Raw genomic sequence first — 17,041 nt, 5'->3', positions numbered from 1 at the left:
TATACTGACTTTTTGATCACCCAGTATACCTGGACTGTATTCATCCAGTATTGGAATGAGATCAATTAGCTATTTCCAAAAAACTTTACACAATTAATTTCAAACTTATACGAAAACTTTTCTCTCTAACACTCCACCCACACCACCACAAAAAGAAGCAGTCAAACTTCAGCATCAGGTATGCAGCCTTCATTTATTACTTCCTTAATACCGGTGCTATATATGCATATATCACTGAGTGTATGAGCAAAATAGTATCATTGTGAGACGTATGGTTAACGAGATACAACGCCAAAAACATTGAGATGCGTGAATAACTAGCCTTTCTTAAATCGTGCTGATTTATACATGGGCGTTCGATTCCTTAAATAATGGAGGGTGGGGTCAGTATTTTAGGATGATTAGGCAAAGGAAAGCATATTAACATGAGGCTGAAGGTAGCCCACTTCCTTCAGAAACCGAACAAGAAAACACAGACATAGCCGGGAAATGATACGTTACAGAAGGACCAAAGAGTTCTTTGCTGGATTCCAGAAGACTAAAAAACACGAGCAACATGGAAGCGTATCGCTGACGACCATAACGCAGTGAAAAGTTTGGAGAAGGTCTTTATCGAGGTGCGGATGAAGCAGACGAACTATTAAAACTGTTTCAGTTCATTGCGTGACTGCCGAAACGGGCAGTGTAAAACGAAAGGCGTGAGGTGCAGTGCGGTAGCGGTGTGGCATACGCAGCTTTCGGCAGGCAGGTGAGTTGCTGGCTTACCTGGAAGCTTCCGAAGCAGGAGCCGCCGGGCAGCGTGACGTAGCAGACGTAGGGCGGGCTGGAGGCGGGCACCGACTCGTAGATGACGAGCGCGCCGTTGCGCAGGTCGGCGCCGCGCGCCTGCTTCATCTGCCAGAACTCCTGCAGCGCCTCCACCACGTTCACTGCAACACCACCACGCCGGACCATGTTTTAGTGGCCTGTCTCCCTTTCAATTCTACTGCACGTATCATCGTGCGGTTGGATAAGGCACCTGCGCTACCTTATCAAAATTATCCAGACATCCCTGTGTAATGACCATTAGATGTTACAAGAGGCAGAACCCCAAGATAGTGTAAAAGGAGATGAAGATTATTTTGCTGTCAGTGGAGAAACAGTTAAGGCAGAATGGTTCGGTCACGAGTGCTCGGTAACTTCAATCGTGGAGTAGTCACAGGATGGCATCTGAGTAACAAATCCATCAGGGACATTTCAACCATCCTTGACCTGCCCAAATCGTCTGTTGTTGATGTGTTCTGAAGTAGAAATTCTAAGGAACGACCACACATAAATCATGACCAGGCAGACATATCCAAAAGAACAAACACCATATGCATATAAGTATATAGTTCTGGCAATATCGGCCATGACCTTCTTCTGTGCGGATGCACACATATTCCCCGAACTCTTACGGGACTTGGTAAGAATGTCTTCCACGAGTAATGAGTGTGTTGGGGTGGGACACTACGAATGTAGTTTGTGGACATATAAGGTGAGAATGTGGGTCTCGCGGGAGGCGTGAGCGAGATAGTACCTGCAGTCGCCCTATCCTCTGTGCCCTCCGTGGCTCAGATGGATAGAGCGTCTGCCATGTAAGTAGGAGATCCCGGGTTCGAGTCCCGATCGGGGCACACATTTTCACCTGTCCCCGTTGATATATATCAACGCCCGTCAGCGGCTGAAGGTATTAATATATAACTGTAATTTCTTTCTAGACGGCTGCAGGTCATCAATGGTGTCTTGTGTCGGACATGTCTGGAAGAACAGACACCATATCCGTATAAGTACATAGCTATCAGAATGGTTTTGCTGCCCGCATTTTCAGCACTCCAACCTATGTTTCTGTACTTCGCTGGAGGTTAAGATTTTCTTTATAGGACGTCCAACATAAAATTTTCGTTTATCACGGCGACTTTTTTCGCACGTATTTTCTTCACAGAATTTGGACAATGTAGGAGCGCGTGCTGGATAGTAATGCCTCCGAATGTTTCTGCTCTATTGTCTATATCGGTTGAGGTATTACATGTCATGCACATTGCTCGGTCGACTTTGCCTCTCGCTGACGCAAGTTGCAATCCACTGCCGCTAGAGAGCTGCAAATTGTAGCGTGTAGCATGACGGAGTGTAACGTAACTGTCTCGGTGCGTGAGAAACAGCGTTCTGTAATCGAGTTTCGAACTGTCCACACATGGAGCAGCCTCTCCAGGGCTGCAACATCTGTAACAATCCGGTGACTTGGGTCCACTGTCATCGATCATCCTCCATACAGTCCCGACTTGGCCCCATCTGATTTTCATGTTTCCAAAACTCAAAGAACACTTACGAGGACTACACTTTTATTAGTGATCAAGCGATGCAAGCAGAGGTGAGGTTATGTCTCAATCAACAAAATCAAACATTCTACAGCGACGGTATCAAGAAACTGGTCTCTCGTTGGGAGAAATGTGTTCGTCGCCAGGGAGACCATGTTGAAATAAATATGCAGACATGAAGAAGAAAGATGTAGGCATGAAGAATAAAGATGTATAAATAATAAATTTAGTTTCGCATAAAACTTCTGAGGCATTATTTTTCAGCACGCCCTCGCACATTGAAATGTACAGGGTGTCCCACTCAAACCTCCCTGATTTCAAGGACTCAGGAGAGTATAACCACAGTAGAAACGACAGTGAAAAATGCACCACATTGTAGAGCATCTCAAAGTATTTATATTCCATCTTCAGAAGTGCCAAGTATCGTCGCCAGAGTGCAGCATGGTCGCATGAAGTGAAAATGCCGACTCCACAGCTGTACGCGCAAGCAGTAGTGTGGTTTACAGAAACATAATCGCCGATTACTGTGCAACGAAATTATCGTCATGTGTATGAATGTGATCCACCTGATGTGAAAACAATTAAGGAATGGTATAGGAAGTTTCTGGCAACAAGAAGTGTTCTGAAACATTCTGGCGATGCACGTTACGGAGTTTCAGAGGAAACAGTGGAGCACATCAGACAAACGTTTCTCAGAAGCCCACATAAGTCAATTCGTCAAGCATGTAGATAACTTGATGTACCTCCATCAACATTGCATCGTGTAGTTCGCCAGCGTCTTCATATGTGTGCTTAGAAAGTGCAAATTCTGCAACATCTGACGCCAAACGAAAAACCACGCCGACAACAATTTGCTGTGGATATGCTGCAGCATATTGATATGGACGCCAGCTTCCTGGAAAGATGTTTATTTTCAGATAACGCAACCTTTCATATATCAGGAAGGGTTAATAGACATAATGTTCGGATTTGGAGTTCGCAAAATCCGCACGTTGTCATTGAACATGTTCGTGATAGCACTAAACTAAACGTCTGGCGTGGGCTAATGCACGACAGTATTGTTGGACCTTTCTTCTTTGCAGAACAAACAGTGAATGGGTCAGTGTATCTGGACATGCTGGAGCAGTTTGTGTACCCTCAGATACAAGACTTGCAACCCAATATCATTTTTCAACAAGATGGAGCTCCGCCGCATTGGTCAACGGCTGTTGGCAAGTTCCTGGATAGGACATTTCCCAGTCGTTGGATCGGACGCGGAGGACCCATTGCCTGGCCCCACGTTCACCCGACATTACGCCGCCTGATTTCTTCATGTGGGGATTCGTGAAGGACCGCGTGTATGCGACCAAAGTGGCCGATATTCCTACGTTGCGACATCGTATCACTAATGCGATTGCAACAATAACAGACGAAATGTTACAAAGAACTTGGAAAGAAATAGAATATAGACTCGATATTGCCCTCGTGCTACAAATGGTTAAAATGTAGAGAAGTATTGATCATAAACAAATAAATTCTTTGAGCTGCTCAACAATGTGGTGCATTTTTCATTATTGGATCTACTGTGGTTTTTTTTCCCTGGGTTTTTCAAATCAGGGAACTTTGAGTGGGACACCCTGTATATTGCAACTGCAGTGCATATTTTAAAGGAAAAATGAATATTATTTCCCATTATTAATGACAGTTTTCAAAAATACGTGAAACTCCTATTTCGTTCCTTACTTCATCTGTTTAACCCTGATAATGTGGTAGTTTGATAGGTCTGACGTGGAATTAGGAAATTATTTATCTGCTTTCAGTCCAATACGATGGCACATGATCTTCACGAATTTGTATACCATTCTCTACTGTAGGTATAACTTCAGTATACTGAAAAGAGAAGTCCGTTTTAGCCTCCCGTATAACTGTCATATCGTCATAATCTTCTGGACAAATGGCAGTTACATCTTGTATGTACAAGTCTCCAGATGAGAATTTAGAATACTAAAAGATGCTTGGGGGGCAAATGTTAAGGGACAGTAGTTCACAGACAGTGTATAATTAATTTGCTGAGGAATATAACCTTTTTAACTACGTTTTATGAGTATTGTTCATGTGTGGGGTGCGTTTATTACACACCACAATCAACTTGCCGTTAATTTTTCCGGTTTATAGACTTTAGTGTACTGTAAGAAATTTAGTTTACATGTACAGTTTAGGGCACAGTGTATCAGCACACTTACATGACTATGTGTTACTGTGAAGAGGAAGGGAATGGTAAGAAATACTCGACGTATCTACAAGTATCGAACAGGAGACAACATCACAAGTGCTTTGCCGACACCTTTGAGGACCACGGAGACTTCGTTCTGTGTATATTGATGGTGGAAAGTGTGATGTCAATTTCAGTAATTCACCTGCAACCGGAACATGTGTTCTACCGTGTTCTACAGGCACAGGTCAGGCAATAGTCTGAAGAGCATTGCACGAGTACAGACTGCGACTACACCGCATTCACAAGATTTACAGTAAACACAACTGTCGGAAGAGTGAAACCGAACTCCGAACACCAATTGTCACTGTCGTGTTTTCATGTTAGGTCTGAATCGATTTTGATGTCCTGATGGTTCAAATGGCTCTGAGCACTATGGGACTCAACTGCTGTGGTCATAAGTCCCCTAGAACTTAGAACTACTTAAACCTAACTAACCTAAGGACAGCACACAACACCCAGCCATCACGAGGCAGAGAAAATCCCTGACCCCGCCGGGAATCGAACCCGGGAACCCGGGCGTGGGAAGCGAGAACGCTACCGCACGACCACGAGATGCGGGCAGATGTCCTGATCAATTACAGCTTTTCCGAGCGTCAGTTGTTTTATACTAATGGCGTACTTTAATTCAGCTGTTCCGAATTTGTCTGCATGATGGACTGGGATTAATAATTTTCTAATATGTTTAATAAAAAGGAAGGAGGAAGGGGAGATTATGTAAAAATAAATGTTTAAAAATCTTATACACGTCAAATAATAGGTTCAAAACTATTTTATTGTATCCAACTACATCATGCGTATTGTGAACATCGTTGCGAAATGATCACTGCTGGACAATTATTCTATTCCAACGCCGCGCGGGGTTAGCCGAGCGGTCTGAGGCGCTGCAGTCATGAACTGTGCGGCTGGTTCCGGCGGAGGTGTGTGTGTTTGTCCTTAGGATAATTTAGGATAAGTAGTGTGTTAGCTTAGGAACTGATGACCTTAGCAGTTAAGTCCCATAAGATTTCACACACATTTGAACATTTTCTACTCCAACGTTCTGGAGATTTGTAGCCAATTATGCATTTCCGATCATTAAACCAAGCAGTTCATTAGAGAAATACGAACGGTCATTAATAAGAAGATCTCTAGCATGCATTAGTCCCAGGAAAGACTAACTGCCGGCCGCGGTGGTCTAGCGGTTCTAGGCGCTCAGTCCGGAACTGCGCGACTGCTACGGTCTCAGGTTCGAATCCTGCCTCGGGCATGGATGTGTGTGATGTCCTTAGGTTAGTTAGGTTTAAGTAGTTCTAAGTTCTAGGGGACTGATGACCACAGATGTTAAGTCCCATAGTGCTCAGAGCCATTTGAACCATTTTTTGAAAGACTAACTAAACAACAACTCGTAGTTTTTTCGAAAATCTAACAGTAAAATTAGTGCATAGCTGTTGTACTTCACTGTCAGAACTTCGCGGGAATGTTATACATATAACTCGTACACTATGGGTTTAGGTACGGCTGCCCTGGACCATCACAATTCATTACTGGGTTTAGTCCTGTTGGGGGAGGTAGGCCGTTTACTCCATTAGCGCTTTGAACACATTTTTCACATTCAAAAAACAGTGGTAGAGGTGAAGTAGTGGTAAGTAAATACCAGACCCGACAGGGGTGTGAAATATAACCCTTTGGATTGGTAGTATGACCTGACACAGACTAACACAATCGAGTTATTAAAAGAAGGTTGATTGCATAGAACATACATGCTGACCGACAGAATCCTCAGTGTGTGCATGAACTGTCGTTTTTCATAGTTCGTCCAGGCTGTCCTGAAACAGACAATATATCTCTGGCAATCAAACACCTAGAGTTACTGTGGAACCGTAGTCTCATTTCAAACCCTAATCTTCTTATATCGGTCACAATTCATGTCTTTCGCAGTTGAACTGTCATGCGGACAACTTGGTAGAATAGTGAACAGGAATTATCCTTCGCAATATCTTTAAACTGCGAATGTAACCTACTGGTTCTCGATCCGTATATCATCGTTTCACGAACAGTGTTCTGCCACTTGAACGTCCAAATGCCAGTTCATTCTGCTTCTGCAGCTTAGCCGCCAACAAGAAGAATAGGTATTCTTTACAGTCCTTATCTGACATGTAATTTTATGGCGCCATGAAAGTTCATTCTCACGGACATTCCGTGTCAGAGTGAGAAATTCTAGTGAAGGAGAAGAAAAAAAAAAAAACTTTTTCTCCGCGTAAATGCGCGTTACTGTTGTCCCATGATCATACTCTTAGCGGCCGACAGACCGGTTTCCTGCTTGTGGAGGAGGTAAGGTGGAACTCGAGACGAGCTTGTATCATGTTTCCGGGCACACCTGGCGTATTGTATAATTTATTATCTGAGGCGTACCGCCGCTGACAATATTTACACATTCAGGGACACGCTGTTGCTAGGAATACAGCGGCGGTAGCAATTTCAGCGTCCTCTGGTGTTCACACAGAGTTACTAAGCTTCCTACAGAATTACCTCTTCAAGGTTCTACATCTCGGACTATATTCTGCTTAGACAGAGCCCTTTTGTAGATTTCGTTGTGCTGTGTAATAATAGTTCTTCCTGTTCCATTCACCGATGAAGAGTGGGAATTATTCTTACGGGGCAGCCTCAACCGTGTAGGCCCATTATCTAAAATGAAGAAACCTCACAACAGTTGCTTAGTCAACAATATTTTATTGAATATACGACTGGATTCGGAGCACTTAAACTCAATGGCCAAACAGCCAGGAATCTTTATATGATATTTAAGGAACATAAAGACTTGGCCATTTGAGGTGGCTCTAACAATGCATTTGATTCGCGACCAGCATTAACTACAGCGGATTAGCGATAACTTAACTGTTTTAAACACTGCACATGTCCTAGATACAATTGAAACCTTAAGAGGTCTTCATTCCTACCCTCTCAATACAATTCAGGAACTCACTGGTCTTATTACAAAAATATTTTAGTTAATTATGGTATTATTAAAAAAATGGCTCTGAGCACTATGGGACTTAACTGCTGAGGTCATCAGTCCCCTAGAACTTAGAACTACTTAAACCTAACTAACCTAAGGACATCACACACATCCATGCCCGAGGCAGGATTCGAACTTGCGACCGTAGCGGTCACGCGGTTCCAAACTCAAGCGCTTAGAACCGCACGGCCACAGCGGCCGGCGGTATTATTCAGGCGGGTTAACGTGTGCATATAACATAATACACTGAAGTCCCAAAAAAACTGGAATAGGCATGCGTATTCAATTACAGAGAGATGTAAAGAGGCAGAATACGGCGCTGCTGTCGGAAACGCCTATATAAGACAAAAAGTGTCTGGCGTAGTTGTTAGATCGGTTACTGCTGCTACAGTGGCGGGTTATCAAGATTTAAATGACTTTGAACGTGCTGTTGTAGTCGGCGCACGAGCGATGGGACCCAACATCTCCGAGATAGCGATGAACTGGGGATTGTCCCGTACGACCATTTCACGAGTGTGCCAAACCACCAGGAATACGGTAAAACATCGAATCTCCGATATCGCTGCGGCCGGAAAAAGATTCTGCAAGAACGGGACCAACGACGACTGAAGAGAATCGTTCAACGTGATAGAAGTGCAACCCTTCCGCAAATTGCTGCAAATTTCAAAGTTGGGCTATCAACAAGTGTCAGCGTGCGAACCATTCAACGACACATCATCGATATGGGCTTTCGGATCCGAAGGCCAAATCGTGTACCCTTGATGACTGCACGACACAAAGCTTTACGCCTCGCCTGGACTATTGATGACTGGAAACATGTTGCCTGGTCGGACGAGTCTCGTTTCAAGCTGTATCGAGCGGGTGGACTGTATGGCTATTAAGATAACCTCATGAGTCCGTGGACCCTGCATGTCAGAGACGTTAAAAATGATAGTTATTATTCATAAGTACTTTTGGTGCACGCGTGCTACAGCTTGAAATGACATGACGAAAATTCTTCAGTCGGACCAGGTTTCGGACCCAGGCCTTTCGGGAAGATCTTGAACAGTTTGTAACCTTGGGGAAACAACGAAATGATAGAACTATACTGTGCGGATGGGGTTAAACAGGGCGAAAGGGGAGATCTGAGTTGAAGTCTCAATCCAGCACCAATATGTCAAGCTCAAATATAGTGAGCAGTAAGTGTCCTGTGGCCTTACATGACGTCTGATTAACTAAATAAAACAAATAAGAAAATTACTGGTGACAAGCGCTTCTACTTTCCGTGACACTGTCATGGACTAACCTAAAAGCTCATACAGTCGTTGGCAAAGAGATATCGTGTTTAATGTGAGTCTGGAACCAAGGTGCAGCTTTATGTTGTTCAATTGTCATTAGCCAAACTGAGGGCTGTATTTTCCTGCCCGTTAAAAGTGATCATCTTAAGTGTTAATCAAATCCATACCGTAACGGTATTAAGTTAGAATCACTTGACCTGCCAAGGGGAAGGATGATCACGAGAAAAAGACTGAATAACCACCTAAAGGGTGGCATTCTACGAGTCGGAGCGTGGAATGTCAGAGGTTTGAACGAGATAGATAAGCTCGAAAATCTGGGATGGGAAATGCGAAGGCGCAGCATATCCATAGCGACAGTCAGGGAAGTGAAATGGAAAGGAGAAGGCATTTGAAGATTTCTGGTCAGATGAATATAGGGTAACATCGAAAATGATACAACGGGAGTAGCATTCGTTATGGATAGTGAAGTACGGTAGAGAGTGAGTTACTATTAACAGATCAGCGATAGGGCTGTTCTCATCAGAATCAGCAGCAAATCAGTGCCATCAACAGTAATTTAGGTACATACGCCGACGCCACGAACAGAAGAAGAGTTAGAGGAAGTGTATGAGGATAATGAACGGATAGCCAATTATGTAATGGGAGATGTAAATTTAATAATCATGGAGGACTGGAATACGGTATCAGGGGAACAAATAGAAGAAAGATTTAGGAGAATAAAGGATTAGTAATAGGAATAAGAGACGAGAAAGAATAACTGGGTTCTGCAGTAAATTTCAGTTAGTAATGGCGAATGTACCGTTCAAAACTCGCAAGAGGAGGAGGAATAATTGGAAAAGATCGGGAGACAAGGAAAGATTCTGGACTGTAAGGCAAACCCAGGAGCAGGTGTATATTCAGATCACAGTTTATTAGTGATGAAGAGTAGACTGATGTTTGAGAGAATCGTCAGGAGGAATCAGTGCGGAAAAAAGAGGGATACGAATGTACTGAAGAATGATGAGACACATTTGAAGTTCTCTAAGGTTGGAAATAATACAATAATGAATACTACAGTAGGCAGTCCAACTGAAGAGAAATGAATATGTCTCAACAGAGAATTTACAAAAAAAAAAAAAAAAAAAAAAAATGGACAGATCATTATAGGTACAAGGAAGGTAACGGTGAAGAAACCGGGGGTAATAGAACTTCAGCCGATCAACGAAAGAAGGAAGCACAAAAATGTTTAGTAAAAGACAGGAATACAGCTGCACAGGTCATTTAGCAATGAAACGAACAGGAACAGCAGAGAAACGAAGGCGAAATGGCTGCATGAAAAATTTGAACAAATCTAAAAAGAAATGGTCGTCAAAAAGAGTCATTTAACATATAGAAAATTCAAAACAAACTTTGGTGAAACTAAAAGCAAGAGTGTCAAATTTATGATTGCTATGGGCATTCTACTGTTAAAGAAAGGAGAGAGATCGGATAAGTGGGGGGAATCTACGGGGGAAAGGACTTATCTGAAGGCCTGATGGAAGAAATATGAGTCGATTTCAAAGAGATAGATTGAATCTGACAGAGCTGTGGAAGACTTGAGATCAAAAAGACAGAAGGCATAGATAACAAGTTTCTTAGTAATTATAACTTTTCGCACCTAATGTTCAATCTGTGCATCAAAGAAGCAACGAGGGATATACGAGGGCTATCCACAAAGTACATTACGTTTTGGAATTAAAAATAAATAAAGTATTGGAATTTTTTTTTATTACATACAGATGAAAGCCACACTTCAATACTACTTTTCTACATAGTTTCCAATTAAATTAAGGCACTTATCGTAGCGATGGATGAGCTTGGAAATTCCTTCGTCGTAAAATTCGGCCGGCTGCGCCTTCAACCACGTGGCTACCTCTTCTTGAAGCTGTGCGTCGTCATCAAAATGCTGCATAGCCAATCACTTCTTCATTGCTGGAAATAAGTGGAAGTCGCTCGGTGCCAGGTCGGGACTGTATGGCGGATGAGGAAACAACTCCCACTTAAAAGATTCGAGAACTTCACGAGTGGCATTTGCCGTGTGGGCCCGGGCGTTGTCGTGAATCAGCAAGATCTTTGAGCCCAACTTTCCCCTGCGCTTGTTTTGTATTGCTCTTCTGAGGTTGTGCAGAGTTTGGCAATACCTTTGAGAGTTTATTGTAGTGCCTCTTTCCATGAAATCCACAAAAATCGTATTTCTACCGGGTTACTGATTAGCCACGTGGTTGAAGGCGCAGGCGGCCGAATTTTACGACCAAGGAATTTCCAAGCTCGTCCATCGCTACGATAAGTGCCTTAATTTAAATGTCAACTATGTAGAAAAGTAGTATTTAAGTGTGGCTTTCATCTGTATATAATAAAAAAAATTTCCAATACTTTATTTATTTTTAATTCCAAAACGTAACGTACTTTGTGGATAGCCCTCGTGAAATAATGGTTCAAGAGTGGCATTAAAATTCAGGGGAAAAGCTATCGACGATGAGATTCGCTGACGACATCGGCGTCCTCAGTGAATGCGAAAAAGAATTACAGAATCTACTGAAACGAATGAACAGTCTAATGAGTACAGAATATGAATTTAAAGTGAACCGAAGAAAGACGTAAGCAATGAGTTGTACCAGAAATGATAATAGCGAGAAACTCAACATCAAAATTGGTGAATATGTAGTAGACAAGTAAGCAATTGTGCTACCTTGACAACAAAATGAACCATGATGGACGAAGCAAGGAGAACATGAAAATTAGGCTAAGAGAACATACCTGGTGAGAACACATCGGATAATATCACACATAGGATTTAATTTAAGGAGAACGTGCGTTTGGAATTCAGCATTTTACTCGTATGGCAATGTAGCATGGACTGTAGAAAAACTGGAAAAGTAAAGAATTGAAGCGATGGAGACGTGGTGCTGCACAAGGATGTTGAAAATTAGGTGAGGAATGAGGTGGTTTTCGGCACAACTGGCGAAGGAAGGAACTTATGGAAAACACTGACAAGAATAAGGAACATAGTGTTGCGATCTATTTTACAACATCAAGGAATAATTTCCATTTAACTTGATGGAACTACGGAGTGCGAAAAATTTGTATAGGAAGACAGAGACCGAAATACATACAAGAAATAACTGAGGTCGTTGGTTGCAAGTGGTACTAGGAGATGACGAGATTGGCACAGGAGAAGAGTCGCATTAAAACCAGTCACAACACCGACGACTTAGAAAAAAAACTGGGGTGGTATATTGTTGCATGTCTCGTAGATCTAGGAAGACAGAATCTATCTCTTTACTGCAAGAAGCCGTGAGCAGACCAAACTTCTTGTCTTGAATATAGAGCTCACTTTTAATGTCCATGTTTGCTGTGTCCTACCTTGAGCAAACACAAACTACTTGTTTTCACCCATACATATTACAAGTTTAACCATATCTGTGGTTTGCCTTTATTTTCCTAATACTGCACACCGTTGTTCATGCATTTGTCTGTCTGCAGTACAGCTGATATTATGATACACTTTGTCGTCTGCAATTATTGTGGTTACCACGTTGTCACGACTCAGTGAACTTGCACTCTCAAACTCATATAGGGTCGCTATTAGAAAGTTGCGCAATAGTACAGCGATACAGTGTGAGTTTGGGCAGAAAACTGTGTTTAGACATAATAGTTTCCAAAAATTATTTATAAAACAACCTGTGTTGCGTACGAGTGATTGTTGACGCAAGCGTCCTGATATTCTGAACGGGGCTGTTTCTCCCCAAGGAACGTCATAATTATTGGATATAGGTTCCACCTGTTATACAAACACACAGTTTTTTTCCTGTTACCCAAAAGTGTTTCGGTACCTTGTGCCATAATCAGTGGGTCTTTTTTATTGAATATTGTAAAAACTGCACATGTTTTAGGTTGTAACTTATCGAGCCAAGTGAGGTCTAAAGGCAGTTTTTTTTCGTTTTTGTTCTTATCGTGATTTTATATGATATGGTTCTGTAGGACCATCTGTACGGTGTCCTGTACCGACAGCTTGTCATCTGCAAACCAAACAATGCAAATGTGAATTTCATCTGCGAGTTACCAAATCCTATGATTTTTAAAAAACGTGATTTTGGTGTGACAAATGTTTTGCGTATACATTTGTTATTACTCGCGATTTGTTGTGACTGATCCTTCTTCAAAAAAAATGGTTCAAATGGCTCTGAGCACAATGGGACTTAACTTCTAAGGTCATTAGTCCCCTAGAATTTAGAACTACTTAAACCTAACTAACCTAAGGACATAACACACATTCATGCCCGAGGCAGGATTCGAACCTGCGACCGTAGCGGTCGTGCGGTTCCAGATTGTAGCGCCTAGAACCCCTCGGTCACTCCGGCCGGCGATCCTTCTTCTTTTGCGTTCTGAGACAAAAAATGGCTCTGAGCACTATGGGACTTAACATCTATGGTCATCAGTCCCCTAGAACTTAGAATTACTTAACCTAACTAACCTAAGGACATCACACAACACCCAGTCATCACGAGGCAGAGAAAATCCCTGACCCCGCCGGGAATCGAACCCGGGAACCCGGGCGTGGGATCTGAGACACTGTACGCATATATAAATGCACTTTGTGTAATTTCGGTTTTACACACGTCTTTTCACTTCACAAAACGCGGTGAGCACTATGTTGTTGTGTGTCGTTTACGTTCATTTGTTCGCGAGTGGGTTTGGAGCCGAATTTGAATAACCAATAATTTTAACTGCTAACAAGGAAAGAAAGACAACAGCTGCAGATCCAAAAGGTGAATATAACGTCATAATGCTTTAATGAGTTGTAGGATACGGCAACAGAGCTGTATCAGTGATACTGGTCTGTAGTTCTGCACATGCGTTCCTGTACCACTTCTAAGCAGGTGTGGGTACTCGTCTGCAAGAAAGGCGTGGAGGAGGACGTCGGCAGATGCGCTGCTGAGTTGGGATGAAGGCGTCAGCGCAAGTTACGCCGGCCGACAGCGCGGGGCTGTCGCAGTAGCTCAGGATCCGGGCTCGCCGCCGCATACATTAGAGGCAGCGGAGGCGGCACGCTGCCAGCAGCACGCGTCCGACACAGCCGCTGCTCGCGCCTTAAGCCGACCTCTCACGGGACGTAAAACCTCATGTGTACGTGGATCTGGGCGAGTTTCCTGCCGTCGGTTCCTGTTATTTCACGCTGAGGAAGCATCGGCGCGCATGAAACTCGAAATAAGTTCTACGATTGCTATATCCTAGCCAGTAATGCCAACCGAGCCCGCTGCCAAAAGGTTGGCAGCATCAAAGTCCGGACGCCGTCCGCATAAGCAGCGCCAGCGATACAGGAAATCGCCGCAAGTCTGCGCGCGCCACCGCTGGCTTCTGGCTTCTTAAGCGCTGGAGTCGCGAGCGCTAGGACAGTTCTGTATTCGCCGCTCAGTTGTATACTCGCCACCGATTTGTGTACTTGCTAGTCAGTTGTGTGTTCATCGCAGCAGAGTTGTTGTTTGTCGTCAGCCGACGCTGACCTAGCCGCTCCGACTCGAACTAGACAGAGTTCTGTAGACACGGAGTTCACTACTGTGTTTCTGTATCTTCGTTAATAAAGTTAAGTACCGACTTTTATTTAATCAGAGTGTTTGGGTTTTCATCTTTCTGTTCACTGTTCCAGCGGACCGGTCGGTCCGCTATTAAAAGTGTGGCGGTGACTTCGTAAGCCGTTTCTACAGCGAAGTGTTTGTCGCTACGAACGCCGCCACAAAAGCGATACTTCGACAACGTGCAATGAAACGTTTAACCAGAAAGAAAAGCCCCCTACGTCACAAACAGACCTTTGGAAACGCCATTCTGGATTTCGTTGAGGTCCATATTTGATGGATATTATATTTCACTAAACAGCCAAAGAAACTAGTATAGCAGTCCGGAACCGCGGGACTGCTACGGTCGCAGGTTCGAATCCTGCCTCGGGCATGGATGTGTGTGATGTCCTTAGGTTAGTTAGGTTTAAGTAGTTCTAAGTTCTAGGGGACTGATGACCTAAGATGTTAAGTCCCATAGTGCTCAGAGCCAAACTAGTATAGGCATGTGTATTCAAATACAGAGATATGTAAACAGGCAGGATACGGCGCTGCGGTCGGCAACACCTATATAAGACAACAAGTGTCTGGCGCAGTAGCTACAATGGCAGGCTATCAAGATTTAAATGAGTTTTAACGTGGTGTTATAGTCGGCGCACGACCGATGGGAGACAGTATCTCCGAGGTAGCCATGAGTGAGTATTTTACCATACGAATATTTCACGAGCGCACTATGAAAATCAAGAATCTGGTTAACCACAAAATTTCCGACATCGCTGCGGCCGGAAAAGGATCCTACGAGAACGGGACTAACGACGACTGAAGAGATTCGTTCAATACAATAGAAGTGCAACCCTTCCACAAAGTGCTGCAAATTTCAAAGTTGGGCTATCAACGAGTTTCAGCGTGCGAACCATTCAACGAAACATCATCGATGTGAGCTTTCGGAGCCGACGGCCCACTCGTGTACCCTTGACGACTGCACAACACAAAGCTTTACGCCTCGCCTGGGCCCGACAACACCGACATAGAACTGTTGATGACTGGAAACATGTTGCCTTGTCGGACGAGCGGATGGACGTGTACGCGTATGGAGACAACCTCATGAATTCATGCATATCAGCAGGGGTGTGTCCAAGCTGGTGGAGGCTCTGTAATGGTGTGGGGCGTGTGCAGTTGGAGGGATATGGGACCCATGATACGTCTAGATACGACTCTGACAGGTGACACGTATGTAAGCATCATGTCTGGTCACCAGTATACGTTCATGTCCATTGTGCATTCAGACGGACGGAGCAATTCCAGAAGGACAGTGCAAACCAATTAGACGCAAACTGGAGTTGGATGGAAAAATTATTCAACAGGTAATGACATTTAAATATCTTGGTACTGAACTGTCCAACAGTGAAAATATAGAAAAGGAAGTTACAGAACATGTAGCAAAAGCGAACACAGTTAAGTGTTTCAATGATACTTTTTGCAGAAACAAGCACATATGAAAAGATGCAAAGGTAAGAATATATAAAACAACAGCCAGACCAATGATATACACAGCTGAGACAAGATCGGAATCATCAAAGGCAAAGAGGCTTTTCGAAATCAAAGAAATAAAAATTCTGCGAAAGATTACAGGGAAGACAACGAAAATAGAGGTAGAAGTTAAAGCATTATAAAAGGGTGCGAAGTGAACTCCGTTAATGAATGGGTAAATAACAGAAAACATGAATGGAACGAACACAGAGATAGGATGGATGAAAGGAAGACTGTGAAAATCGTAAAAAATAAATCATCAGTTGGTAAAAGAGATATTGGCTGTCCAAGGAAAAGACTGAGTTACAACCTCAGGGTACTGAAGGAAACAGGCTTTAACCTAGGAAGAAAGGAGGAAGAAGACGAAGAAGAAGATGATGTTCATGAACAGATGTTTTTATTTATGTATGCTGAGACACGACTATCATATGGACACGGGAGAAATTGTGCGTTTTAATGGAGCTAATGGCTGAATTTTACTCCTGCCAGTTTTTCTAAAGAAATTATGTGATTTGCTAGCCAGATACAGTTGCAGAGCGCTGTAGTCGCAAGTCACGTCCCACGTGACACGAGCTGTGTCTTGCGCGATTGGTTTTAGCGTCCACTCGAAGGTCAGCTGCCTTATCCGCCCTGCTCTTGTAGCACAATACGTACAAGGGACGCATGCACCCGACGGGTCACGATTTTGATTATGTTTTGTACATATTTAGCTGTAACAAGCGTTTCTCTTGTAAGATGCGGCTCTCACGCTTTTTGGCGAGAAATCGAGGTTTAGCGTTCTGCGAGCATGAAGAATACCAAGGCAAATTGCAAACCGTCGAACAGCGGCGATGGTGCAACTGGCGAGAGGTCTATTCACGCCTGAGGCCAACAGAATGGCAGACGTTGTCATTATCATACGGTGAAGTGTTCACCCCAAAATGGTTCAAATGGCTCTAAGCACTATGGGACTTAACATCTGAGGTCATCAGTCCCCTAGACTTATAACTACGTAAACCTAACTAACCTAAGGACATCACACACATCCATGCCCGAGGCAGGATTCGAAACTGTGACCGTAGCAGCCCCGTCGTTCCGGA

The 17,041-nt window shown here is 43.5% G+C and overlaps 1 protein-coding gene across 1 annotated transcript in view; it reads right to left on the bottom strand.

Moving 5' to 3' along the window:
• LOC126189010 (LIX1-like protein) overlaps nucleotides 1-17,041 on the bottom strand; it is a 326,396-nt gene that overhangs the window by 184,835 nt on the left and 124,520 nt on the right. Inside the window, exon 2 of the mRNA XM_049930821.1 lies at nucleotides 766-929. Coding sequence (XP_049786778.1) covers nucleotides 766-929 — 164 coding nt within the window. The remainder of the gene's footprint in view (nucleotides 1-765; nucleotides 930-17,041) is intronic.

The sequence above is a fragment of the Schistocerca cancellata genome, chromosome 5 (genome assembly GCF_023864275.1).
Source record: "Schistocerca cancellata isolate TAMUIC-IGC-003103 chromosome 5, iqSchCanc2.1, whole genome shotgun sequence".
In the NCBI taxonomy this organism is placed as follows: domain Eukaryota; kingdom Metazoa; phylum Arthropoda; class Insecta; order Orthoptera; family Acrididae; genus Schistocerca; species Schistocerca cancellata.
The sequence above is the reverse complement of the archived record's forward strand: the minus strand, read 5'-3'. Positions and strand labels throughout refer to the sequence as shown.